This window comes from Nyctereutes procyonoides, unplaced genomic scaffold, assembly GCF_905146905.1.
Source record: "Nyctereutes procyonoides isolate TBG_1078 unplaced genomic scaffold, NYPRO_anot_genome, whole genome shotgun sequence".
NCBI lineage: Eukaryota > Metazoa > Chordata > Mammalia > Carnivora > Canidae > Nyctereutes > Nyctereutes procyonoides.
The window spans coordinates 54,213,878-54,241,212 of NW_026575043.1; the positions used below are offsets into that span (position 1 = coordinate 54,213,878).

Here is a 27,335-nt window from a genome sequence, read left to right on the forward strand (position 1 = left end):
AAACATACATGTGCACATGTAAAGACCAGGATTATATTCTTCCTAACATTTTAGTGCATATAAGTTTTAAGGTTTTTAAAAATATTTTATTTATTTATTTTAAAAGATTCATTTATTTATTCCAGAGAGAGAGAGAATGTGAGTACACATGTGTGTATGAGTGAGGGGAGGGACGAGGGAGAGGGAGAGAGAAAATACTCAAACAGACTCTCTGCTGAGTGTGGAGCCCTATGCAGGGCTTGATCCCAGGACCCTGGGATCGTGACCTGAGCAGAAGGCAGATGCTTAACTGACTGAGCCACTTAGGCTTCCCCCAAGCTTTAAGTTTTTGATCCATAGTTCTTTTTTTTTTAAGATTTTATTTATTTATTCATGAGAGACACAGAGAGAGAGAGAGAGAGAGATAGGCAGAGGCAGAAGCAGAAGCAGGCTCCCTGTGGGGAGCCCGACGCGGGACTTGATCCCAGGACCCTGGAATCATGACCCGAGCCAAAGGCAGATGCTCAACCACTAAGCCACCCAGGTGCCCCCATAGTTGTCTTTGATAAAGCATTCAAGGAGTGTTATAAAACCTGTTTCAAGGATTCTGCTTGGTAGCTTATTTTTCTCAACCATAAAATTGATCAGTTCCTTAACCATTGCTTTAGAGATTGCTTACAAAAATGGAAAGATGCCAGGGTCACTGAGACAAAATATATGATCCTCTTAAAGCATTGCCTTGTAGAACACTTGTGTTAATCTGGTTTATTTCTTAATGTCAAAGCAATCATAACTTTTCTCTGTGCTGCAGTGCTTTGAATGAATAAAAAACTGAAAAAAAAAAAAGTTTTCCACTTGCAGTTAGATTGCTTGGTCTTTAAAACTTTCAGCCTTTATGTGACTGTGCCTCATCATTTGATCTCTGTCCAAACTAAGAAGGAACCATTTCTGCTCAAGCCTGGGCAAGGACTTGCCAGAGCCAATGAGGTGACAGCTTTAAACTGCTTAAACAGGGAATTCTGTGTATTGTCCTATTATACGTCATCCATATAAATGGAATGTTTATAGTTCATGTGGCAAGCAGTTGACATGTGAGCAAGTAAGTCTTGGGCCAACATACTGTCCTTATGTTCAAAATCAGCAATTCTTAACACCTGCCATGCCCCGCCTCTCCCCCGCCCTGAGCATCACTGCCTTAGGAAACCACCATGACTGGAAAGAGTGTAATTTCTCTCTCAGCTGTGTCGGAATAGAAGGAAGGGTGTGTATCATAGCCCAGGTTCTATCCATGAGGGGTCTGATATTATTCCTAATATCTGTCGGCATATTGATGGTTAGTGATAGGTAACTGCAGGGTAAGTAAATTCCTCAAATTTACCTGGCTTTGTACTTCAGTCACTAGGTCATTCCCGGTCCTAGAGTTTCATTTTTCTTTTTTCTAAAGATTCTATTTATTTATTCATGAGAGACACAGAGAGAGAGAGAGAGAGAGGGCAGAGACACAGGCAGAGGGAGAAGCAGGCTCCCACAAGGAGCCTGATGCAGGACCCGATCCTGGACTCTGGGATCATACCCCAAGCTGAAGGCAGACTGCTGAGCCACTCAGGTGTCTCCCCTTAGCCACCCAGGCATCCCGAGTTTCATTTTTCAAGGCATCTTATTTAGTTTCATACATTGTAGCTGTTCATTTGGCCATATTCTTTGTACTTAACATCATCCAAGTTGTTTCAGAAATCACAGGACTAGTCATAATACCCTTGCAGTTTTTGGTGTACAACTTTAGTTGTTTCACAAAAATAGGACATTGTAGGGGCATCTGGGTGGCTCAGTCAGTGAAGCATCTGCCCTCTGTTCAGGTCATATCCCAGGATCCTGGGATCGAGCCCTGCATCGGGCTCCCTGCTCAGTGGGTAGTCTGCTTCTCCCTCTCCCTCTGCCCTTCCCTCGCTTATGCTCTGTCTCTGTCAAATAAATAAATGAAATCTTAAAAAAAAATTGGACATTGTAGGATATTTCTATGGCTGCTGTTGGTTTTTCTCCTTAAATCTATTAAGAGTTGGAAATACTTTTTAAAAATTTGTATTTTCCCAAGAGTGACAACTCTGAGTAAATGGAAATCAAAATTTATTACAAAATTTTGTTAAGTGATTCTACAGACTTGCCTCACGAGTTTTTGTAGAGGGAGATTTAGAATTCACATCCAGACCTGTTCAAATCCCATTCTGTTGTTTCCCTGCTGTAATTGGCCTCCTCCAGGTGTGTTCATTTCAATCCTTAGCTTGTTTAGTCACAAAGTCTGAAGATGTCACTATAGAATATATATAGTATTTTCATTTATTTTTAAGATTGATTTATTTGAGAGAGAATGTGTGAGCAGGGGAAGGGGCAGAGAGAGAAGGGAGGGAAGCAGACTCCCCACTGAGTGCGGAGGCTGGATCTCACAGCCCTGAGTTCACAACTAGAGCTAAAATCAAGAGTCAGAAGCTTATCTGACTAAGCCATTCAGGTGCCCCTAGTATTGTCTTTTTTTTTTTTTAAGATCTTATTTATTCATTCATTCATGAGAGACACACAGAGAGAGAGAGAGGCAGAGGGAGAAGTAACAGCCAAGCAGGGACCCTGACATGGGACTCCATCCTGGGTCTCCAGAGTCACACCCTGGGCTGAAGGTGGCGCTAAACCGCCGAGCCACCTGGGCTGCCCTACTATTGTCTTTTTAAAGATCAATGTTATATGCATGTTTCTACAACTTGTTTTTTTCTACTCACTATATCTTAGAGCTTGATTCATTTGTGTATGTACATGAATTATATATAGATGAATATGAATTATATGTAAATATATATATGAATTGCTCAGTCTCATTCTTTCAGACTTCCTCAGATTATTTAGCCCTATTTTTCTTTAAGATTTTTATTCATTTGAGAGCAAGAGCGAGAGAGAAAGAGAACGGGAGCATGAGCAGGGGGTGGGGGCAGAGGGAGAGGGAGAAGCAGGCTCCCCACTGGGCAGGGAGCCGGATGTGGGACTAGACCCTAGGACTCTGGGATCATGACCCCAGCTGAAGACAGACACTTAATCGATCCACCCAGGTGCCCTGCCCTTCTCCTATTGATATACATTTTAGGTTGATTCCAATTTTTCTCCCCCCCCCAACATTTTATTTATTTATTTGAGGGGAGGGGTACCGGAGGGAGGAGGGGCCGAGGGAGAGGGAGAAGCAGACTCCCCACTGAACAGGGAGCCCTATGTGGGGCTCCATTCCAGGACCCAGCCTAAGGCAGATGCTTTAACTGCCTGAGCCACCCAGGTGCCCCCAATTTTTTTCTAATAAAACAACGTTCAATATCTTTGTATATCAGTTGTTTCTAAATCCTCACAGTGTTTATGAATACTTTGTACATCAGAAACCACATCATAAATGAAGCTTGTTGAATTGAATTTGAAGAATACTGTTTTATTTTAATTTATAAATAGTTGTCAAAGTATTAGTATTGTCAAAAAATTTTGAGAGAATGTCAGTATCACTACCTATGTGCTCTGGGACATCACGGATATGAGCTGAATCCTTTTACAACAAATCCAGGTAACAAAAATATTTTTTAAGCTTTAGTTGGTGAATGTATTTTCTTACTGTTTGATGGAGCACATTTCCAGTGCAATAAAAAGAAAAACAATTGATATATGTCTTTGGAGGTGATTTTGCCTGTAGTTTTGTTTTAATGAAATTATAAAATTACAGTTACAGATTTTGAAAAAAGAAGGAACCTCATTTTTCATTTTATTAGTAACCTCTGTTGTAAGTTAAATGTGCATCAGTGTGGTAAATTACAGTGGTTTTGAAATAACTTTCCAAGATGTAAAATTTTTGTTTATGCTTTTTTTTTAATTTTTTTTAATTTTTTTTTATTTATGATAGTCACAGAGAGAGAGAGAGGCAGAGACACAGGCAGAGGGAGAAGCAGGCTCCATGCACCGGGAGCCCGACGTGGGACTCGATACCGGGTCTCCAGGATCGCGCCCTGGGCCAAAGGCAGGCGCCAAACCGCTGCGCCACCCAGGGATCCCTGTTTATGCTTTTATGCTTCATTTTGTTGTCTGTTACATTGCTTACTAAAGAATGAATTTCTTTGGTAAAAAATCATTTTGGAAAGAGACATTGAACTTTAGATTTTTTGTGACATTTTAGAACATAGGTGTAAAAACATGGTATAATTTGGTATATGTGATGTTGGCAGCGAAAATTAGTAAAAAAATCTCACAGGAGCAACTTCTGGCTGTTGAAATCCATAGTGCACTAATGTCTTTTTCATTGCTGTCGAATATTTTCATGTGTTTGTCCTTTATCATTTCTAGGCAAGGACTTTATAATTCAGAAGTGTCAGTAAAAGCATTAAGAGGGGGGAATTTTATGTATTTTGCTTTAATAATTGATAAAACTCTTAGAAATTTAAAGTCATAGGTTCCAGATCAAGACCATAAAGCATAGACTCTTTTTTTTCTTATGTTTTTCCAAACATGGGACAGGACCAGTAGCTCAATAATGAGTCTGTATATTTCAGATATGGAAAGTGAAAGTATAGGTTACGAATCAATTTAGGCTTTCTAGGGACACCTGGGTGGCTCAGTGGTTGAGCCTTTGGCTCAGGTCATGATGCTGGGGTCCTGGGATCGAGTTCCGCATCACGCTCCCCGCAGGGAGCCTGCTTCTCCCTTTGCCTATGTCTCTGCTTCTTTCTGTGTCTTTCATGAATAAATAAATACAATAAAAAAAGACATAAATAAAATTTAGGCTTTCTAAAGTCCAAATGAGAGGAAAATATATGAGCATAACTTTGGAGTTGATAGTCATGTAGTTATTTTGGATGAGTAGTGCTTGATAGGTGTTAATTTCACCAGAAAGTTTTGTTTTTAAATGTAAATCCATTTTATCCAGGAATTTCTGTATTTGTCCCCAATTTGCTAAGATAGATGAATATGTAAGTATCTCTGTGGGTAAGCTCTGTATTACCCTCTTCTTAGTGGTTTATCCTTATACTCCTTGTTCCCTGGCCCCAACAACATACTAAGTCTTAGCTAGGAAAGGTACATTTAATTTTAGCTATCTGGTTAGTTTTTCTGAACATTTGTTCTTTGCAGACTGAGAGAGACAGATGGATTTGAATCCTAAAGTGGAGTCTTTTGATTTAGTAAAAGAAATAACCAGTAAAGTGATAGACTAGGTTTCCAGGCAGTTTTAATTAGCCAGGCACAGCTGTGAGCAGGAATTGACAGGAAGGGCAAGATTCAGTGGCACAAGAGATGCAGCATTTCTCACGTTTCTTAGAAATATTCATTGTTAGCCATGGTCATTGGCACTTTCTGTTGAGTAGGCACTGGGTGCATATTCATGTTCTTGCCCAACACAGCTGATAGTTACAGGCCATGGCTTTAGAATTAATCTCTGTATAATCAAAGTTTGAATCACACTGATTTCAGCTTTCTTGATGTTGACCAAAGGGAGGTGAGGTCTGCAGCCCCAGATAGAAGTGCTGACCCTGGAGTGTGTTTGGAAGTGGTTCTTCATTGTATCTGTTGCTTTCTGTTCTTTTGTTTTGTTTTGTTTTGCGGGGTGGGGGCTGTATATGTACATTAGGTAGCATTTCAGTCATTTGCTCATTCAGTAAATATTTATTGAACACGTATTATGTGCCAGATTATGTACATGGGATACACATTAAGGTAATAAAATAGACGTTTTAACCATATTGACAGAGTATGCAATAAATTTGAAAAAAAAATTTTTTTAAATATTTTATTTATTTATTATTCATGAGAGAGAGAGGCAGAGACACAGGTGGAGGGAGAAGCAGGCTCCATGCAGGGAGCCTGACGTGGGACTCGATCCTGGGTCTCCAGGATCACGCCCAGGGTGGAAAGCAGCACTAAACCGCTGAGCCACCCGGCTGCCCGAAAAAAAAAAATTTATTTCAAATAATATTAACTAATGTTACTGAGTGCTCTATGTGTCAGGTTGTCAGGTGCTGTACTCTGTACCTTATTTCAGGAGAAACAATTCAAAATATAGTGAGATTTTAGGGTAGAAGATATAAAGATGAATGAATCTAAGTCTGCACCCTTGAGTTTACAATGTATCAGAATTCTTCTGGTACATAATAATCATCTGTAAAACTTGTGTTTTAGCTGAGCATATGATTAAAATCCCTCCTCCTGTGCATAATTCTGAGGATTGACAGATTTTGCCAGCTGGGACTTTCAATATTCCTTATGGGAGAGTTCGTGGTCACACTCAGTGTCAAGTGGCAGGAGTTAGGCTTATTTGCATGCTCTCAAATCAAATGGTTACAGTAGAGCAGGATTTCTCTGTCTTGCCCAGGTGATTCTCAGTTGTGAGGCTTTTCCAATACATTGTAGGATATTGAGCAGGGTTCCTGGCCTCACCCACCAGATGCTGGTAGTACCTCTATACTTGTAACAGCCAAAAATGTGTTTGGGAATTGCCAGCCGTCCCCTGGGAGACAATCTTTACCCACCCCCACTTCCTTTGCCTCCATTAAGAGCTTGTGCCCTAGCGTTAGTCTCCCTAAACAATCAGCAGCTCCTTTCAGAGGCAGAGATAAATACAGAATCACCCAAAGCTTAGTTTGTGTGTCAGCTCACACTGTTCCTAAAAATGTGAAGCACTTGGGCTATTCATGCCTTATACTGGGAATACTTTTGTTATGCAATGATGCCATCTCTAGAGAAACCACTAAGTATTTTTAAAAAATATTTTATTTATTCATGAGAGATGCAGAGAGAGAGGCAGAGGGAGAGGCAGGCTCTCGGCGGCGAGGAGCCTGAAACTGGACTCGATTCTGGGACCCCAGGATCATGCCCTCAGCCAAAGGCAGCCGCTCAACCACTGAGCCACCCAGGCGACCACCACTAAGTATTTATCAGCAGTTGGGATAATGATCTTGATCTGCTTTTCAGGGCTGGAATAATAAGGAATTACAACATTTTAAAATATATATTCAAAAAGTGTATATATTTTGGATAGAACTTTTGAATATATAAGTAAAATTAATTTTAAAAAATACGTATTCTGTGATCTTACCACCTACTTAAGAAATGGGTCCATACCAGTACCTTCCAAACCCCCTGCATGCTCTACAACTCTTCTTCTCTCCCACATAGGAGACCACTATTCTGAATTCTGTGTTTCTTTTTTTTTTTTTGAAGTGATCATAGTGTCAAGATTTTATTGTCTTCCTAATATAACAAAATATGAAGTTTAGAACTGGATCACTTGGCCCTCTTATCTCCTCTCAGTTCAGACTGCTTGCCTCTCTTAATAGCCAGAGTTCTCTTGGATCTGTAGGTGGGCTCAACACATTCAAGCCTCAGCACAATCCTCTTTGTAGTTTTAGCTTTTTTCTGGAAAATCAGCTTAGTCTGTCCACCATAGCCACTCTGCTTCCTGTCATAACGCTGCTTTCCCTGGGCATAAAGAGAATCTTTGCCTTTTCTTGTATTTTGTCATTTTGTGAGGTTAGTTTTGAGAGCATAGTCGGCATTGTCTTTTGCTTTTCTTTATTGTTTTATCATGTACACAATCCTAAACATTATAAAGCTTAGTTTTTTTTTTGTGTTTTAAGACCTTACTATATAAATGTAGTTGCCATATGTATTTTATGATGGCTTTTTTCTTGGCTCCACATGTATTATATGATTCTTCTATGTTGATGTGTGTAGTTCTACTTTTAATTTTCACTGCTGCCTAATTATATGACTACATTACTATCTATTCTCTTGTTGATGGATATTTGAGTTTTTTCCAGTTTTTTGTTGCTGTTGTTGTTATTAATGTTGCTGTGAATATTCTTGTACTTGTCATCTGGTGTTCATGTGCAGGAGTTTCAGCGGGGAATTACCTTGGAGTGGATTGCTGGGTTGTAGGCTTTAAGTAGATAGAAGGCTGAATGATAATTCCCAAAGATATCATGCCCTGATTCCTGAGACCTGGAAATGTTACCTTATATGGAAAGAGGCTCTTTGCAGATGCCTTTAGTTAAGAATTTTGTGTTTGGTAGGTTATTTTAGATTTTTAGGTGAGCTCTAAGTGCAATCACAAGAGTCCTTAGGAGAGGCAGAGAGATTGCATACAGTATAAAAGGAGAAGGCCATGTGCTCACAGAGGGCGAGATGTGGCCACAGATGGGGAGTCAGCAGCCGTCCAAAGGTGGAAGAACCAGAAACAGATGCTTTCCTAGAGCCTCCTGAGGGAGTATAGCCCTGCCAACACCTTGAATTTGGCCCAGGGATACTGATTTTGGACTTCTGGCCTCCAGAACTGTGAGCAGATAAATATCTGTTGTTTTAAGCTACTAAGTTTGTAGGGATTTGTTAGAACAGCCATGGGAAACTAAGACAATGCATTTTCAATTTATTTATTTTTTTTTTTTTTTTAAATTTATTTATTTATGATAGTCACAGAGAGAGAGAGAGAGAGAGGCAGAGACATAGGCAGAGGGAGAAGCAGGCTCCATGCACCGGGAGCCCGATATGGGACTCGATCCCGGGTCTCCAGGATCGCGCCCTGAGCCAAAGGCAGGCGCCAAACCGCTGCGCCACCCAGGGATCCCCTGCATTTTCAATTTAACTGGACAATGTCAATTGTTTTTTTGAGGTGTTTGTGGTAATTTATGTTCCCACCAGAAATGTTTAAGAATTCCTATTGTTTCACACTCTTGTCAGTATTTAGTATTATTGCATTTTACTAACAGATTTTACTGAGCAGTTCTGTAAAACCTAGCATTACTTTTTCTCCCTTGCCCCCCCAAACCTAGTACAAATTTTAAAAAATTTAGTTCAGAATTCAAAAACAAAAAAATTGAGTACACTAAGAAGGTAAAAGTGTTGATATTAAATAATATAATGAAATTGAGGGGTTTGATTAAATTTATAATATGCTGTGGATAATGTATTATATCTATTATTTCTCTTGCTTCATCTCCCAACCAGTAAGTATTTTCTGTATACACTTCTCTAGAAAATAATCCAGTGGTTCTTTGGTATTTATTACATGAATTGGCATACTCTTGAGTTTCTGTTTGGTTTACTTTTACTCCATCCCATTTTACAAAATCTTTTTGGCTGAACATAGATCGAGCTACTCAGGCACTGCTTTACTAGTCAGTTAAGCAATGGACTAGTAATCTTGGCTCAGGTCATTATCTCATGGGTCATGGTTCTGAGTCTTGCATCTAGCTCCAGGCTCGGTGGGGAGTCTGCTTGAGATTCTTTCCCTCTCTGTCTTCCTTTGCCCCCACCCCTACTTGTACTCTCAAGTACACACTTTCTCTCTCTTTCAAATAAATAAATCTTTTTTTAAAATTTTTATTTATTTATGATAGTCACACAGAGAGAGAGAGAGGCAGAGACATAGGCAGAGGGAGAAGCAGGCTCCATGCACCGGGAGCCCGACGTGGGATTCGATCCCGGGTCTCCAGGATCGCGCCCTGGGCCAAAGGCAGGCGCTAAACTGCTGCGCCACCCAGGGATCCCCAAATAAATAAATCTTAAAAAAATAAAAACCTAGACTGGTAAAATAGTATTGGGGGGAGGGGCAGTAACTATCACCTGTTTGCTCAATAAGAGTATATTCATGCATATATTTTTATGCATATATTTTGAATGAGCAGATGTTAGTCATCAATAGAATACATATTACAACCTTGATTCATGAAGCATATTTTTTGATGATAAACATATTGCCCATAGAAACAAAAATTGTACTTTAGGGTGAATTGCATGTGAAGTGCATGGTGTTGCACTTTGAATGTAATTTTATTTTATTTTATTTTATTTTATTATATTTTATTTTTTATTTTTATTTATTTTTTTTTAATTTTTATTTATTTATGATAGTTACAGAGAGAGAGAGGCAGAGACACAGGTAGAGGGAGAAGCAGGCTCCATGCACCGGGAGCCCGATGTGGGATTCGATCCTGGGTCTCCAGGATCGCGCCCTGGGCAGGCGCCAAACCGCTGCACCACCCAGGGATCCCTGAATGTAATTTTAAAATGTATCTTCTCATTTGATTAATTTTTCTGTTGTGTTCCTTAAGGGTAAGCATTTAAGCAAATATATTAGGAAAGTGGATTAATAGTTGTATGTAAATGGTTTTGAAGGTCTGAAGAAAAAGTTTCTATTAGCAAAATGAAGTGGCAAATTGAGGTGATCTAGCTAAATCTGTTTTAAAAGACTGCTTGTTTGAATAGAATCGTAGCATTGGAAGAAGAAATCTTTGTCATTTACAAGAAGTGTAATAAAGAGCCATCTTGTTTCTTTTTGATTATGGCTAGCAACTGGCCTTTTAAAACAGTATACCCTGTTTTGGGTTTGAGCCTTAAGAAAAACTTTTTCTTATAAAACATCTGGAAAATTGCAAAAACAAACTAAAATTGTATAATGGATCCTTATGTATCACTAACTTCAAGTTTTCAATTCATAGCCAATCTTGTTTCAGCTCTGCTACCTACTTCTCTTTCCCATATTATTTTGAAGTAAATCCATGACATATCACTTTTTAACATAGCATTATATTAAAGCGTCAATATAATGATTCAGCAATTCCATACATTACCTGGTGTTCATCACACTCCCTAATCCCCATCACCTATTTAACCTATCCCCCCATACTTCTCCCCTCTGGTAACCATCAGTTCTCTATAATTAAGAGTCTGTTTCTTGATTTGTCTCTCTTATTTTTTCCCTTTTGCTCATTTGTTTTTTCAATTCTACATGTGTGAAATTATGTATTTTTCTTTCTCTGACTTTTTTCACTTAGCATTGTACTCTCTAGCTCCATCCATGTTGTTACAAAGACAAGATTTCATTCGTTTTTATGGCTGAATAATATTCCATTATACATAAAAACCACATTTTCTTTTTCCATTCATCAATTAATGGACACTTGGACTGCATTCATAATTTGGCTTTTTAAAATAATGCTGCTATAAAGACACAGGTATATGTATCCCTTTAATTTGAATTAGTGTTTTTGTATTCTTTGAGTAAATACCCAGTAGTGTGATCACTGGATTGTAGGGTAGTTCTTTTTTAAATTTTTTTGAAGAACCTTCGTACTGTTTTACACAGTGGTTGTGCCATTGTGCATTCCCACCAACAGTGCGCGAGGGTTCCTCTTTCTCCACATCTCTGTGGACACCTGTTGTTGGCTTGGGTTGTTGAGTTTAGCCTTTCTGACAGGTGTGAGTTGATAAGTCCTTAAAGTTAGGATTTGCATTTCCCTGATGAACATCTTTTCCTGTGTCTGTTGGCCCTCTCTTTGTCTTTGGAGAAATGTCTGTTTATGTCTATTGTCCATTTTTAATTTTAAAAGATTTTATTCATTTATTTGAGAGAGAGGGAGAGAGCACAAGTGGGGAGGAGCAGCAGAGGGAGAGGGAGAAGCAGGCTCCCCGCTGAGTGCAGAGTCCGACTGTCCATGGGTCTCCTAGAACTCCACGATCATGACCTGAGCAGACGTGACAAACACTTAACCAACTGAGCCACCACCCAGGCACTCCAGTTGGTGTTTTTTTTAAACTGTGTTTCCACTCTCTTTTCTCCCCTCTCCTGCGTTATAGTTTATTTGAAGAAACTTAGTCTTCTAGACCATGGTTTAATCAGATTTAAGTTTTGTTTTTTTTTTTTTTTTTTTTTTTTTTTTTGTTAAGACTGCTTCATAGGCGGTGGTGTGCATTTTTATCAGTAGGTGCATAGTATCTGCAGCTTTCTTTTTTTTTTTTTTTTTTAAAGATTTTATTTATTCATGAGAGGCACACAGAGAGAGGCAGAAACATACGCAGAGGGAGAAGCAGGTCCCATGCAGGGAGCCTGATGGTGGGACTTGATCCTGGCATTCGGGGATCATACCCTGAGCTAAAGCCAGACACTCAACCCTTGAGCCACTGAGGCATCCCTATCTGCTGCTTTCCTGTGATGTTTGCAGCTACTAACGCTCAATGCCTTGATCTATTAAATCCAGATAGCAAAATGGTAATAATCTGTTACACCTTCATACCTTCATTAGCTGGAATGCTTCCATGAAGGAAACTTTTCTCTCCTCAACTACTTATCTAGGTGTACAGATTATATGAGAAATGCAGGATAAATGTTTGAATTTTTCCCTGTATTAACCACTTTTCAAAATGAGTTGGCTTGCCAACATCATCCAATGGTGATTTTTCTTTCTCATAACATGATAAGCTTGTGGATTTAAATGTATTTGATGTGTTTCTTCTTTCTTTTCTTTTTGATGTGTTTCTGCTCATTGAAATTCTTGTTCTTGTTGATAAGGCAAAGTCATTGTTTCTCAAAGTACTATTTTTCCAGAGATAGGTAAATGACCAATAAGCCCGTTAAAGATGCTTAACATCACTAGTCATCAGGAAAATGCAGACCAAACCACAGGAGTTACCATTTCATACTCACTTGGATAGCTCTAATCAAAAGACAGATAATAAGTGTTAGCAATGATGTGGAAAACTGAAATCTTCATACATTGCTGCTGGGAATGTAAAATGGTGCAGCCACTTTGGAGAACAGTTTAGCAGTCCTAAACTGCTATAGTTTACTATGAAGACTCAACAGTTTCACTGTTAGCTATTCATCCCTTGTGGTTATATACTTATGTCCACACAAAAACTTGAATGTTTGTAGAAGCATTGTTTGTAACAGTGGAAACTCCAATGTCCCATCAACCAGTGAATGAATACATAAGATGTGTAAGATGTGGTCTGTCCATAAAATGGAATATCATTCCGCAGTAAACAGGAATGAAATGTTGATTCATGCTAAAGCATGGACAAATCTTGAAAACAATGCTAGGTATTTATGAAATACCACACATAACAGGATTCCATTTATATTTAATGTGAAGAATAGGTAACTCAATAGAGAATAGGTTAGTGATTGCCTAGAGCTAAAAGATTTGGGGGAATAGGAGAGATTGCTAATGGGTAGTTTCTTTTGAAGGTGATGGAAGTGTTCTAAAATTGTGGTAATGACTGCACAACTCTGAATATACTAAAAGCCACTGAATTTTGCACTTTTAAGTGGATGAATTTTATGGGGGGTGTGAATACTATTATAATAAACCTTTTATAAAAATTATTATTTTTTTTAATAAAAATTATTTTTAAAGACTCCTCAGAATCATCCAGAGAGCCTGCTTCAGATGCAGATTCTGGGGCATATCCCAGACTTCTTGAAACAGTCTTTGTAAGTGGATTCCAAGAATCTTTTTTTTTTTAAGTAAATACATCCATGAGTTGTGGTTCACGCTGTTTTGAATTATTATCAAAAGTTCTTTGTTATGCTGTGCATCCCAGTAACTTCCTATTTTTGCTGCTTCTGGAGTAATAAAGTCTTCCTCTTGCACATGATGGCCCTTTGATTTTATGAAGGTTGCTCCCCCTTCCAACTCATCCCTCTCAGGACACGCATCTCTAGTTCCTTAACCATTTCTCATGTGACATGATTGCCAGATTAGTCAAATCACCCTCTTCAGGACTAATACTGGTCTGTTAATGACTTCCTAAAATGAGATACTCTGAACTGAACAGGATATTCCAGTTATAGTTTGATGATTGCAGAATATAAATGGGATTATTACCTCCCTTGCTTTTGACACTGGAATTCTTCCAATGCATTTTAAGATTACATTAGCATTTTTTAAGCAGTGTAGGCTCAGATGAAGCATGTGTTTAATTCCATACCTCCTTTAGCCCATCCCCAATACTCCCAGCCTTTATCTAGTCAGAATTTCCTTTTTTCAGGGTTATCTGAAAAAATTCCGTTTCTTAGTGGTCATCTAGTCTAAAATAAGGAAATCCTGACTGTTGTTTAGCTATTTCAGCTTTTTCAGAGCACTCCCTGAGCATGTGTTTTGACCTTAGCTGTGTAAATGGAGGTGGGCGTTGGCCTCATTTTTATAGTTGTAGACACACAGACTGAGTGAGTTTAAGTAAAATACCTAACTGGAAACTGGCAGAGTCTGGACTGGAACCTAGTACCCCTATACTCAGTGATTCGAAATCTTGGCAGCATGCATCACTTGTGGAATGAAAAAAGGCCTGAGTCCCATCCTCAGATAATTTGAGTTAATCTGACTGGAGTGGGACCCATTTATTAGTGTTGTCTTAAAAACTCCCAAAACAGGGACGCCTGGGTAGCTCTGTGGTTGAGTATCTGCCTTCAACTCAGGCTGTGATCCTGGAGTTCGATTCCCACATTGGGCTCCCCGCAGGAAGCTTGCCTATGTCTCTGTCTCTCATGAATAAATAAATAAAATCTTGAAAAAAAAGCTCCCAATTTTAATGTGCAGACAGGGTTGAGAACAATGACTCTAACTCGTATTTGGTGTCTCCTCCTACATTACATGTATTTCTTCATTTTATGTGGAAGAGGAAGAATTTTTCATTGTTCCAGAAGGCAGATTTATAATTAGATTTGTAACTGAGAGAGGGTTACACAGATGTATAGTGGAAATCAGATGTATGTCCTAAGAGAATTTTTCTTGGAATTTACGTATCTTCTCATTCATTAATTTATCAAACATTTATGTGCCAGACACTGTGCTAAGCTCTGCTGGTACAAATGTAAAGCTATCATTTCCCTCTTTTAGTACTCTGTTGAAAGAGGGAACAGACTGTAAACAAACAACATAGTAGTGAGGTGTTATACATATTACAGTTTCCTTCTTTGTTACATTTTGTATTTAAAAACCAGTGGTGAGGGGATCCCTGGGTGGCGCAGTGGTTTGGCGCCTGCCTTTGGCCCAGGGCGCGGTCCTTGAGACCCGGGATCGAGTCCCACGTCGGGCTCCCGGTGCATGGAGCCTGCTTCTCCCTCTGCCTGTGTCTCTGCCTCTCTCTCTCTCTCTCTCTCTCTGTGTGTGTGTGACTATCATAAATAAAATAAAAAAATAAAAATAAAAACCAGTGGTGAAAAAAAAAAACCAGTGGTGTTTTTTTTTTCTAAAATATATCTATGCTAAATGTTTGAACATATCACAGTATGATAGTTGTTAAGTATGTGAAGTAAGCAGTTAAGAAAGTTCATCTCTTCAGAGATCTTTTCCTTTACTCCTAAGGAATCATTGATTCTATTGTGAAACAGCAGACATATTTTTCCTTACGGTTTGTAGTGGATCGTCTGATAGAGGTATGTGCTAGAGACTGTGAAAACACAGAGAAGCTAATTCTGGAAAAGAGAAGAGAGAGAGAAAGAGTAAAGAAACCAGAATCTATCTCTTTCTTCCTTCCTTTCCTTTTCCTTTCTTCCTTTCTTTCTTTTTCTTTCTTTCTTTCTTTCTTTCTTTCTTTCTTTCTTTCTTTCTTTCTTTCTCTTCTTTCTCTCTCTCTCTCTTTCCTTTCCTTTCCTTTCCTTTCCTTTCCTTTCCTTTCCTTTCCTTTCCTTTCTTTCTTTCTTTTCTTTTCTTTTCTTTCTTTCTTTTCTTTCTTTTCTTTCTTTTCTTTTCTTCTTATTCATTTATGAGAGACACAGACAGAAAGGCAGAGAGAGACAGGAGAAGCAGGCTCCATGCAAGGAGCCCAGTACAGGACTCAATCCCGGGACTATGGGATCATGCCCCAAGCCGAAGGCAGCTGTTCAACCACTGAGCCACCCAGGCATCCCAGGAAATCAGAATTTTTCAAAAGTAGGTAGCAGAGGGCACTTGGGTGGCTCAGTGGGAATAAAAGCTGGGAGATGGAAAAAATAGGACCCTGGTCTTGGGGACATGACAAAAATTGAAAACTGGATGGGGACAGGTCAAGATGGAATTTTCATGCAAGAAGAATTGGAAAAGCGATTAGATATCGAGTCCTCAAATGTTTTTGTTTTTAAATTTAAGTAATTAATCTCTGTGCCCAACATGTGGCTGGAACTCACGACCCCAAGATCAATAGAGCCAAACATGCTCTACCAGTCCTGAGTCCTCACAGTTCTGACAAGTCTGCCATCAATAGCAGGTGTGTGAAGATGTGGGCAAAATCACTGAGTGCTGGAGCAGGTTTTACCGGGTTGATCAAAGCTGAACAACCTGGAAACCAGTCAGGGGCGGTTCTAGTTTTGGTACTAAGCTAGGGGCTAAAACTCATGAATTAAACTGTGAAATTTAATCATGTTATCAGTTAAGTTAAAGACCCTTTTTAAAAATAGGAGATGTTGAAAGAGAATTCAAATGAACACATATTTTCAGGATTGGATAAGGATATGCAGTTTCAGGGTCTAATTTAATTGATAAGTGATCCACTCTTGATTTAGGCTTTCATATTAGAGATAGAATTCCTTCCTTCCATTCACAATTCATTTACTTGGTTCACTTGATCTCATAATCTGTGAATTGTCTTATGCAATTCAATTTGGCCATGATTGCCATCTTTTTAATGTGAAAAACAGTGGGAAAACTTAAAGAAGGGCTTAAAAATTCACTCTAACATTTGAGAGGATTTCAGTATTCTATAGCCTTTCCTGAAAAGTTTTGTATTGGGTTTGTAAGTCTGGCCAGTTGATCTGCTTTGATATAATAACCCAGGTATAAATTCCTTTTATGCTGACAGGTACATATAATGAATTGGTTAATGTACCATACTAAGGAGTATAGTAATGGAATTCAAATGCTTGGAGTTTAAGTGATCCTGAGTTTTAGTGTATATGCTGCTGAAGTGGGCACAATCCTGAATTTTAAGTATCCTTTCTTTTTGGAGAGTGAAAGGTTTTATTGTTCATTCATAGCTCCCATTATCTGTGGTCTTCCCCAGCCTACTATTTAGTCTTCTCTCCTAACGAGGAATCTAAGCAGTCCTATGTTATTTGCTGCCAAAGTGCAGCAGATGGAATTGCTGATTTAAGGACAACATATCCTGTGGTACTGTGATGATTTTTTGTCAGATGCCCCCCGCCCCAATTTTAAATATATCAATTGTGTCACCATTTATTTTAAAGATACTATCTATTTATTCATGAGAGACACAGACAGGCAGAGACATAGGCAGAGGGAGAAGCATGCTCCCCATAGGGGGCCTGATGCAGGACTCCATCCCAGGACCCTGGGATCACAAATAGAGCCAAAGGCAGACGCTCAACCGCTGGGCCACCTAGGCGTCCCAATTGTGTCACCATTTGTTTGACTACCAGTTATTTAAAGATAGTGTTTGCTTTTGAAAAATATCCCCTCTAGTTATGATTGCTTAAATATGAACTATTTAACTTGTCATCACTGTTTCTTTTTTTAAATAGAGAAAAATCCATGTTTCTATTACCACAAATACTAATGACATTTCAAATTGAACAAACATGTTTCACATAGTCCTATTTATAGAACATATATGATTTTTCTGCTTTTGGTTTGGTTTTAAAATTTTTAAGTTATTGCATAATATTCCATTGTCATATGTTTTTTTTTTAATTTTTTTTTATTTGTTTATGATAGTCACAGAGAGAGAGAGAGAGAGAGGCAGAGACACAGGCAGAGGGAGAAGCAGGCTCCATGCACCGGGAGCCCGATGTGGGATTCGATCCCGGGTCTCCAGGATCACACCCTGGGCCAAAGGCAGGCGCCAAACCGCTGCGCCACCCAGGGATCCCCATTGTCATATGTTTTAATTGAACACTTCCCTTTTAATTTTTATTTTTTAAGATTTTATTTTTTAAAGTAATCTCTACACCCAAACTGGGGCTTGAACTCACAACCCCAAGATCAAGAGTAACACATTGTACTGATCAAGCCAGCCAGGTGCCCCGAACACTTCTTTTTTAGGTGTTGAGATTATTTCTTCTTTTTCCATTATAATAAAACTTCAAATATTTCTGCACATTTACTTTTTTAGGTTAAGTTCTTAGAAAGGGGTTACTTTCTGTTCTTTCAGAGGTAGACTCTAATATATCTTTTAATTTCTTTTTTTTAAAGATTTTATTTATTTATTCATAGACACAGAGAGAGAGGCAGAGACACAGGCAGAGGGAGAGGGAGAAGCAGGCTCCATGCACGGAGCCCGATGTGGGACTCGATCCCAGGTCTCCAGGATCACACCCCAGGCTGCAGGCGGCGCCAAACCGCTGCGCCACCGGGGCTGCCCTATCTTTTAATTTTTTAACCCTGTTAGAGACTTCTCTTTTCTGAATGGTGAAATTGATATTTACATTTGGAGGAATACTGTAGTTCATGCAGTATCTTTTCTGTTAATTACTGGTTTAGTTAATTCCTTTTTATGTAACATTCTCTATTACTTCAAAAGCCCCTCTGTGCTTTTTCTCACTATTGCAGTTACTTGCAATACATGTTGACATACACACACACACACACACACACACACACACAGAAAAAAGAAAAAAAAAGAAATACATGTTGACATTTCACATTTCACATGACTGGCAGGTGCATGCTCTTGTATTCTTCCACATGGAAAATAGAAAGAAATGGGCTGAAATGAGCTGATCCTCTGTAATTGCTCTTACATCAAATATTGTAGTTTTGTTGAAAGTCAGATTTGGTTGGCAAAGAATATTTTGCCTACCTTCTTTAGGCTTTCCAGGATGATTATTGTTGTCTTAGCTTAAACTTGTATGTCAAGTATGATAAAAATTAAGGCTACAGGTTGCTTTGAAAGTCATTCCCTTCATTGGGTGACTTCATTATCACTGAAGTACAGGCAGTGAGCCCTCCTTCTGATTAAGGAGGACGGGGATCTTCCCTGTTGCTTAAATAGCTTTCCCCCTTTTTAAAGAGAAAAATACTCATTTTCTAATAACATTCTGGTCTTTTTATCTTCTTAAACAGCAGTTACTGAGAGCAGTGGTTTTATATGAGGATCTGAGACAAATCATTTAATATTCATAAGTACCAGAATAGATCCTTTATAGCTGATGTACTAAAACTCAAAGGTATGATGTCTTTATGACATGATTTTCAGCCATGACCTTCAAACTTAGAATTCTGAAAAACAGCAGTGTAGCACACAATTCTTAATTTTCACGAGGGGCCGTTGGAATGGATAATGCTGAGTAGTCTAATGGATTTCTGAAAGCATAATGTGCCTTAGATACTGCTAAATCAATAAACGTAAGTCACTTAAGTGTGTATATCATATAATATTTGGTTAATTATAACTCAGATCCTTTCAGAATATTTGTCTTTCAAGTGGAATGCCAGAATATAAGTGAATTACTTATAAAAATAGAATCACTAGAAAAGTGAGGTATTTTATAGTTATTTTTTCAGCTAGTCTTAATGATGTCATAAACATCATTTTATGAACCATAAAATATCACATTTTAGAACCACTTATCTTTAAGATTGATAATAAAAGGAAATAGGTGGGTTTAATGTTACTGGGTTGTTCTTTGATTCTTGGGTCTAATAAAAGTCTGTATTAAATTTTTAGTAGTTATTGCATATAACCTAAGTAGATGATCAATGTACCACACAAATATATTTCATATGTACTTTATATCAAGGAGTTGTATTGGGTGGAAATCACAAAACCAATATTGGAATGCTCTTAAAAAACAAATTTTGTTTTAGGTGTCATAACTGGGAAGACAAACTTAAGGTTTTGTGATTTTTTTTTTTTTTTTTTAGCAACATTGAAAAACATCTCACTCTTTGTTGATTTTAATGGTAGAGGCTGGTTTTTGAGGGGAGATCCTAAAAGGAAAAAAAAAGGCAGTCTCGCTTCCTTGGATATTGATTACAGCTTCAAGGTAGATGATTGCCCTTGAAATGTGATCTTTTTTTTTAATTTTTTATTTATTTATGATAGTCACACACACACACAGAGAGAGAGGCAGAGACATAGGCAGAGGGAGAAGCAGGCTCCATGCACTGGGAGCCCGACGTGGGATTTGATCCCGGGTCTCCAGGATCATGCTCTGGGCCAAAGGCAGGCGCCAAACCGCTGTGCCACCCAGGGATCCCTCTTTTTTTTTTTTTTTTTTTTTGAACTCTGGTTAGTTTATCTGCTGTGATGTGAAAAATAATCAAAAGGGTGATTTGTGTTTGAATTCAGTCAAAAGGTAGGAAAATATAGTTTGGAATGACTTGATGGTGAAAGATATTTAATCATTGTTCCTGTTGTATTAAAACTAACTAAAAATTACCCTAGTTATTAATTTTAATATGACTTGCAATATAGCTTTACCCATGATACCTAGCTGAGCACAGATATAGCTTGGTTGGAACTTTTTTCCTTTTGTTTAAAAATCGTTATACAGGGACGCCTGGGTGGCTCAGCCCTTGAGCGTCTGCCTTTGGCTCGGGATGTGATCCTGGAGTCCTGGGATGGAGTCCTGCGTCGGGCTCCCTGCATGGAGCCTACTTCTCCCTCTGCCTCTATGTCTGTCTCTCTCTGTGTCTCTCATGAATAAATAAATAAAATCTTAAAAAAAATCATCATACAGTTAAATTGACTTTTTTTAGGGGATGTACTGTTCTCTGAATTTAGCACACATATGGATTTAATCCCCATCACCACCACTACCACCAGAATATAGAATAATTTCTTTATTACAAAAAACTTCTTCATTCCCTGCCTATTCCCCTAACCTCTGACAATCACTGATCTCTTCTAGATCACTATAGTTTTCTCCTATTTTTTACAGAAAGTCCTATGAATGGAATCCTACAGATGCAGCCTTTTGAAATTGGCTGCTTTCACTCAACTCCGTGTCATTGAAATTCGTTGAAGTTGCGTGTATCAGTATTCCTTCTTGTTGCTAAGTTTGAAATCTTAAGGCATTTGGATGTTAATTTTGATCTGATAGGCTGGCACTGAAGTTCAGATTGCTCACCTTTTTTGGAAACACTATGAACATTTTTTTCAAATAAATAAAGTACATTGTTTGAATTGGAATTACTTATTTTAAGTAGGCTCCACACCCGACATGGGGCTTGATCTTACAACCCTGAGATCAAGTCACCTGCCCTATGGACCGAGCCAGCCAGGTGCCCCAGAACTTGTTGTTTAACCTGAACATTTTTTCAGTTCAGTGACTTGGTGTATAGCTAAGCGAGGCAGTTACAGTGTTTACATTGTTCTGCAAGTTTTTGTTATTTTATCGGGCTAACAGTTTTTAAGGGCAAAACTTGAGGTAGTAAAAGTATTTTGCAGGTTTCTGAGAGAAATAAAGTGATCTATAACCTTTTAAAATGTCAGTGCCAGTGTCAAGACAGAATTTTCTTTGCTTTTATTTCAAACCTCTTCTCACCCTGACTTTCTGGTCTACTGAGAACCAGATACCTTTGGCGCCTGATAGTCTGTTTCATTGTGCTTGCCCCCAGAGTGCCCTCCTTTGTTGTTTATAATAGTCTGTTCATTTTAACCTAGTTGAGGTTATATGCATAAACTTTTTGCATCATAAAGTTAAATTCTCTATCTTGATAGCTAGTTCCTTTCTTTTCGTTAAGGATTTAATGGTTTTATTCCCCTAACTGCTGAAAATCTAGAGGCCTCCTGGTAATTAATTGTATATTTTGGCAAGAAAATAGTATGATTCTTGTATCAATATGAACTGAATAAATCTATACCATGTCACCAGTTGAAATAATGGATTAGCAGTAGTAAGAATGGAGTGTTCTTCAAAATTTAAGAACAATACAATATCAATCATTTATGGGTAGGTATATTTGATTCTGAGGATAAAATTTTGTTCTTTTCACTTCTAATCCACCTGGTAATGGGAGGTAGAGACTTACATTATAACCTAAGAGCATTTAATAAAGACCTGTACCTCAGTTTTCTAAAAAAAAAAAAATTACTTGAATTAACTTTTGACTTCAATACTTAACTGTTTTCATGATTTCGGTTCTTTGAATTAGGTCTGATATTACTTTTAACTGGAACACTAGCAGAAATGCCATTGAAAAAATATCTCCATCAGCAAATACCTGGCTTTACAGCACATTTTTTCGTATTGGGTTACAATTAAGATGATTTATGTGGACTATTTTTAGATACCATTGGACATATTTGCTTCTATAGATGAAAGCCATGGTGAAAACAGTACGTCCCAACTTCTTTATCGTTTCTTCCCTTAGATTTTAACATTTGAGACCAAGAACCCAACGGAATTAGCTGAACGTTTGCGCTCTGTTTGTGGAAATCAGAGCAATGCCTATGCCCGCCTGCTAGAATACCGCCTGAATGCCTTGCGAGGACTATGGAATGCCCAGCGCCAGCTGGCCTTGGAAGAACAGCATGAGAGAGAAAGTTCGGGTGATGAAGAAACATTGGCTCTGCTCAAACGCCAGGGCTTGTTGCAGCAACCCGAGCAAGCTCCCTTCACATCTCGGATGGGGCTCCTGCTGGTCTTCCCCCTCATTCAGTCCCAGAGCAGAACGGACCCCTCTCTTTGTAACATAACTGCTGAGGTGCTATTGAACTGCCTTCGCGACTGCCAGCCTTTGAGCCTGACCAAGGAGCCTGCTGACTGTCTCAATGGAATTGAAACTTTGCTGTGCTCTTGGCTAGAGGACACTTCTGACACAGGCCGACACATCCCACATAAACAAAAAGAAAATGCTGCTGCTGCTCTGGTGGCTTTGGCATGTGCCAGGTAAGGACCATCAAAAGCCCTCATTAGTGACCTCGTGGCCGCTGGTGCCAGGGGTGAGTGAGTGAGTGAGTGAGTGAGAGGCAAGCATATGTGATGGAAGTCTTAACATCAGTAGTCCTTTGTTGGCAGTACTGAATTTCACCACATCAGCAGTACATAAGATACTTTCACCAGAGCTTGGCACCAGGAACCTGAGCTGGAGCCTAAGTTCAAGTATTTGCTGTCTGCCATCCTGTGATAAAGCTAAAACACCTTAAAAGGGAGAGCCAACCCTTGACTGTTATCTACTCACCCCCCTAGATGATTAGTGCTTTACATCCAGTAGTTTATGGAGGATGGCCTATCTGTATTTATCCTGGAAGGACCGTCAGAAAGATTGTAGAGCTTTTTTTTTTTTTAATTTCATTTATTTATTCATGAGAGATACAGAGAGAGAGAGAGAGGCAGAGACACAGGCAGAGGGAGAAGCAGGCTCCATGCAGGGAGCCCGACGTGGGACTCAATCCCGGGTCTCCAGGACCATGACCTGGGCCGAACCTGGCGCTAAACCGCTGAGCCACCCAGGCTGCCCAGTTTGTAGAGCTTTTAATTTATTTCATGGGTGTATCAGCAAGTGAGTGGGTTATTTCCTAGACTCAGTCACACAGACTTGGTCACAAATTATATTTCTTGACCATGATGCTTGTCTCCATTAATTTAACTGAAATATCTCTCTGTATATGTCTGTATTTAATAGTGTGCCATCCTTTGGTGTAAGCAGATGTTATTGATCTACTACTAGCAATAGGAAATGTTGGAGTGTTTTTTACAGGAGAGGGTCTCTATATTCTCCTGCCCAGTAACCTGTATAGATCATTGGCACATTTTTTTGTGAGGAAAAAGGTTCACTGCCCTTACTTTCCTCTAAGCTAGTTGTTTAGAGACCAATTAGGACCATGGTCTGACAGATTACTGTCACTAATTAATGTCACTAATCTGTCCTATTCCCTTCAGAATTTTCTTTTGAGTTCTTCTTTCTTCTTCTTCTTCTTCTTCTTCTTGTTCTTCTTCTTCTTCTCTTTTCTTCTTTTTTTTTTAGCAAAGCGTATGTGGGAAAATTCTTCTTGGAGGATTATGAAGTTCTTGGTTATAAGACTACTTTTTCCCTTATTTTTATGGTTTCAAAGTTGACCTTCAAATGGTTGAATCTCAGGCTTTCTTAAGGCAAAATGGCACCAGTATTTATTGTCAGTTTCTTTGCCCTGAGCAAACTGTCATAGCCTAGTTTTAGATCTCTGAAGACTGAAGATTGTGGAAATCCTGACATGAGCTTAACTCTGGAGTCCCTACTGTGTAGCACCGAAATTAGTTTTCCTGGAAAGGCTTTATATTGGATTGATATTTTGCATTTGTAGAAGACCATTTCAAGCCCTAAATAGATTTGTTGTTAATATAAAAATCCCATTTTGGAGGGGTGCCTTCGTGGCTGAGTTGCTTGGGCATCTGACTCTTGATTTTTGGCTCAGGTCATGACCTGATCGACATTCCAAAACTGTCTAAGGATAATCCTATCTAAAAGCAAATTTTCAGCTCACCTGGGTAGCTCATTTGGTTAATTGCCTGACTCTTGATTTTTGGCTCAAGTCATGATCTTAGGGTCATGGAATGAAACCCCATGTCGGGCTCCATGCTTACTTAGTGAGGAGTCTGCTTGAGACTCTCCCTCTCCCCTCCACCCATGCATATGCTCACGTTCTCTCTCTCTCTCTCAAATAGATAAATAAATCTTTTAAAAATCCCATTTTGAGGGCAGCCCTGGTGGCGCAGCAGTTTGGCACTGCCTGCAGCCTGGGTGTGATCCTGGAGACCTGGAATCGAGTCCCACATTGGGCTCCCTGCATGGAGCCTGCTTCTCCCACTGCCTGTGTCTCTGCCTCTCTCTCTCTCTCTCTGTGTGTGTCTCTATGAATAAATAAATAAAATCTTAAAAAAAAATCCCATTTTGAGAAAATTTACCAAAAACAATTTAAAAAAAATATTTTAGGGATCCCTGGGTGGCGCAGCGGTTTGGCGCCTGCCTTTGGCCCAGGGCGCGATCCTGGAGACCCCGGATCGAGTCCCACGTCGGGCTCCCGGTGTATGGAGCCTGCTTCTCCCCCTTGCCTGTGTCTCTGCCTCTCTCTCTCACTGTGTGCCTATCATAAATAAATAAAACAAAAAATTAAAAAAAAAAAAAAGAAATTAAAAAAAAATATTTTAAAGAGGGATACCTGGGTGGCTCAAGTCGTGATCCTGGGGTCCTGGGATTGAGTCCCGCATCAGGCTCCCCATGGGGAGTCTGCTTCTCCCTCTGCCTATGTGTCTGCCTCTCTCTCTGTGTCTCTTGTGAATAAATAAGTAAAATATTTAAAAAAAAATTTAAAGAGTGAGACCACGAGCAGAGGGAATAACAATATTTTTTGTTCAACCGATTTTTTTTTTTTTTAAAACTCCCCATGGGGAGCCTGATGTAGAACTCGATCCTAGAACCCAGGATCATACCCTGAGCCAAAGGCAGAGCTCAACCACTGAGCCACCCAGGTGTCCCTGGTCAACAAGATCTAAAAGAAGGTGCTTTTATTTATTTATTTATTTTTATAAATTAATTTTTATTGGTGTTCAATTTACCAACATACAGAATAACACCCAGTGCTCATCCCGTCAAGTGTCCCCCTCCGTGCCCGTCACCCATTCACCCCCACCCCCCACCCTCCTCCCCTTCCACCACCCCTAGTTCATTTCCCAGAGTTAGAAGTCTTTAAAGAAGGTGCTTTTAAAATGCACAGGACTTACCTGGCCAGATCCCAGGTATAAATCACCACAGAACATTTTATGAACTACATGATCACCTATTTCAGATAGGCAGACTTTGGAACACTGCATTCTCCCAGCCAAGGCTTTCACTGCTAGGTATCATCATATGGCTCAACCCCAAAAGAAATGGAAGATCTGACACTGGACTGAGTTAGCTTAAAGTCCACTTAATTGCCCCTTTCACTATCTCTGGTGTTCAAAAAATCAAAACTAAAGAATAATATAAAGCAGGAAGGCAGCAGATAGGGTCTAAAAAGCTCAAGTTGAGAGTTGGGCCACTCACCAACTGCCCCATCTCAACCCTGTCATCTAATTCCTATGGATTTCTGCTTCTTCATCTGTCCAACAGGGCTGTCTCCCGGGCATGCAGTGAGGTTAAAATAAAGGGGCTAAAGCACACTGAAACATTTAAGACCATTAAACCAACTATGAAGTATTATTACCTACCAGACTGAATCATGCTTTCATAATAAAATGTAGTCCTCCTATGGCTCCTAAGCCCCCATCTGATCTAAGCCCTGCCAAGCTGATCAGCTCCCTGCATCTGATCGGCTCCCTGCATAGAGCCTGCTTCTCTCTCTGCCCTCTCTCTCTCTGTGTCTCTCATGAATAAATAAATAAAATCTTAAAAAAAAAAAAAGATCCTGTTGACCATATTCTAGATTTCTCAGAGTCTTGAGCCTTGAGAACCAAAAGGAAATTGGGTAATGATAAGCTCTGTGAGCATTATAGTCACATGCTTCACAGCAAGGGAGCAGAAGGAACACCTCTAAACACAAAATACTTATTATTTGAGGGGACCTGACTGGCTCAGTCGGTAGAGCTTGCAACTCTTGATCTCTGGCTCATCAGTTCGAGCCCCACTTTGGGGGTAGACTTTACTTAATAAAAAATATATATATCATTTGAAAATATTCCTTTGCAGTCATATTTAATGTGATGGGGTTTGCGGAGATGTTATGTGAAATGGATGAACTGAGGGGCACCTGGGTGACTCAGCCGTCTGTATTCGGCTTGGATCGTGATCTCCGGGTCCTGGGATCAGGCCCTGTGTCTGGCTTTCTGCTCAGTAGGGAGTTTGCTTCTCTCTCCCTCTCTCCCACTCTCCCGCTCCCCCATCCCATTGTATGTTCTCTCTCTCTCTCTCAAATAAATAAAATCTTAAAAAAAAAAAAAGAAATGGATGAACTTAAAGATATTTAAAAACAAAGCCTGGAAACACTGTCAGACTTTAAGTATAGCCCCCTTCTATAAAATCTCTCCTCTAGACTAGAGAAGGACTTTATGAAACAGTTCTCAAGCATAATAGCCACATGTTTCTTTGTGTTTGAGCTTTAGGTTTTGAACTTTTATTTTGGGGAGAAAATTGTTTACCTTTACATATGCAAGGAGAACATCCTAATTGGCATAACTGGTGCCACTCACATAGTGACTTTTTTGTATGAGCCAGTGGTAATCTGTAAGAATCTAGTATATTTGGTACAACAGTCTTCTGACCGCCAGAAGCAGATAGACCCCTTTGGGCACCCTCTCACATGGTTAATAAGATGAATCATGTTGTTAATTTTTTTAATTTTCACGATTTTCTGTTCCCTCCTTTTATTTTTAGAGGCTCGTTGAAAACTTTTGTCCATACGGTCCATCTGTTACAGAAACAGACTGATCTGGGGTCCTTGCCTGTAGCTGATGTACTATATAGGTAAGCTATCACTTTGGATCCTTAGCCCCCCTCCTCCCCACATAAGGGAGATTTGTGTGTAATAAAATTTTAATAAGAGATTGCTAACCTTATCAATGAATAATTCGTATTTTAAAATAAGTATATTCATCTTAAAATTTTTATCTCATCTTTCCTTCTTTGCAAGTGTTCCTAGGGCATGCTGATTCTCATTTTTTATTTTGTGGGTATTTACAA

General features: G+C 39.2%; 1 protein-coding gene across 9 annotated transcripts in view; it reads left to right on the plus strand.

Moving 5' to 3' along the window:
• HECTD4 (HECT domain E3 ubiquitin protein ligase 4) overlaps nt 1–27,335 on the plus strand; it is a 189,096-nt gene that overhangs the window by 30,830 nt on the left and 130,931 nt on the right. For all 9 annotated transcript variants that reach the window (XM_055322034.1, XM_055322036.1, XM_055322035.1 and 6 more), the window contains exons 2-3: nt 22,071–22,588; nt 27,030–27,119. In XM_055322034.1, coding sequence (XP_055178009.1) covers nt 22,071–22,588; nt 27,030–27,119 — 608 coding nt within the window. The remainder of the gene's footprint in view (nt 1–22,070; nt 22,589–27,029; nt 27,120–27,335) is intronic.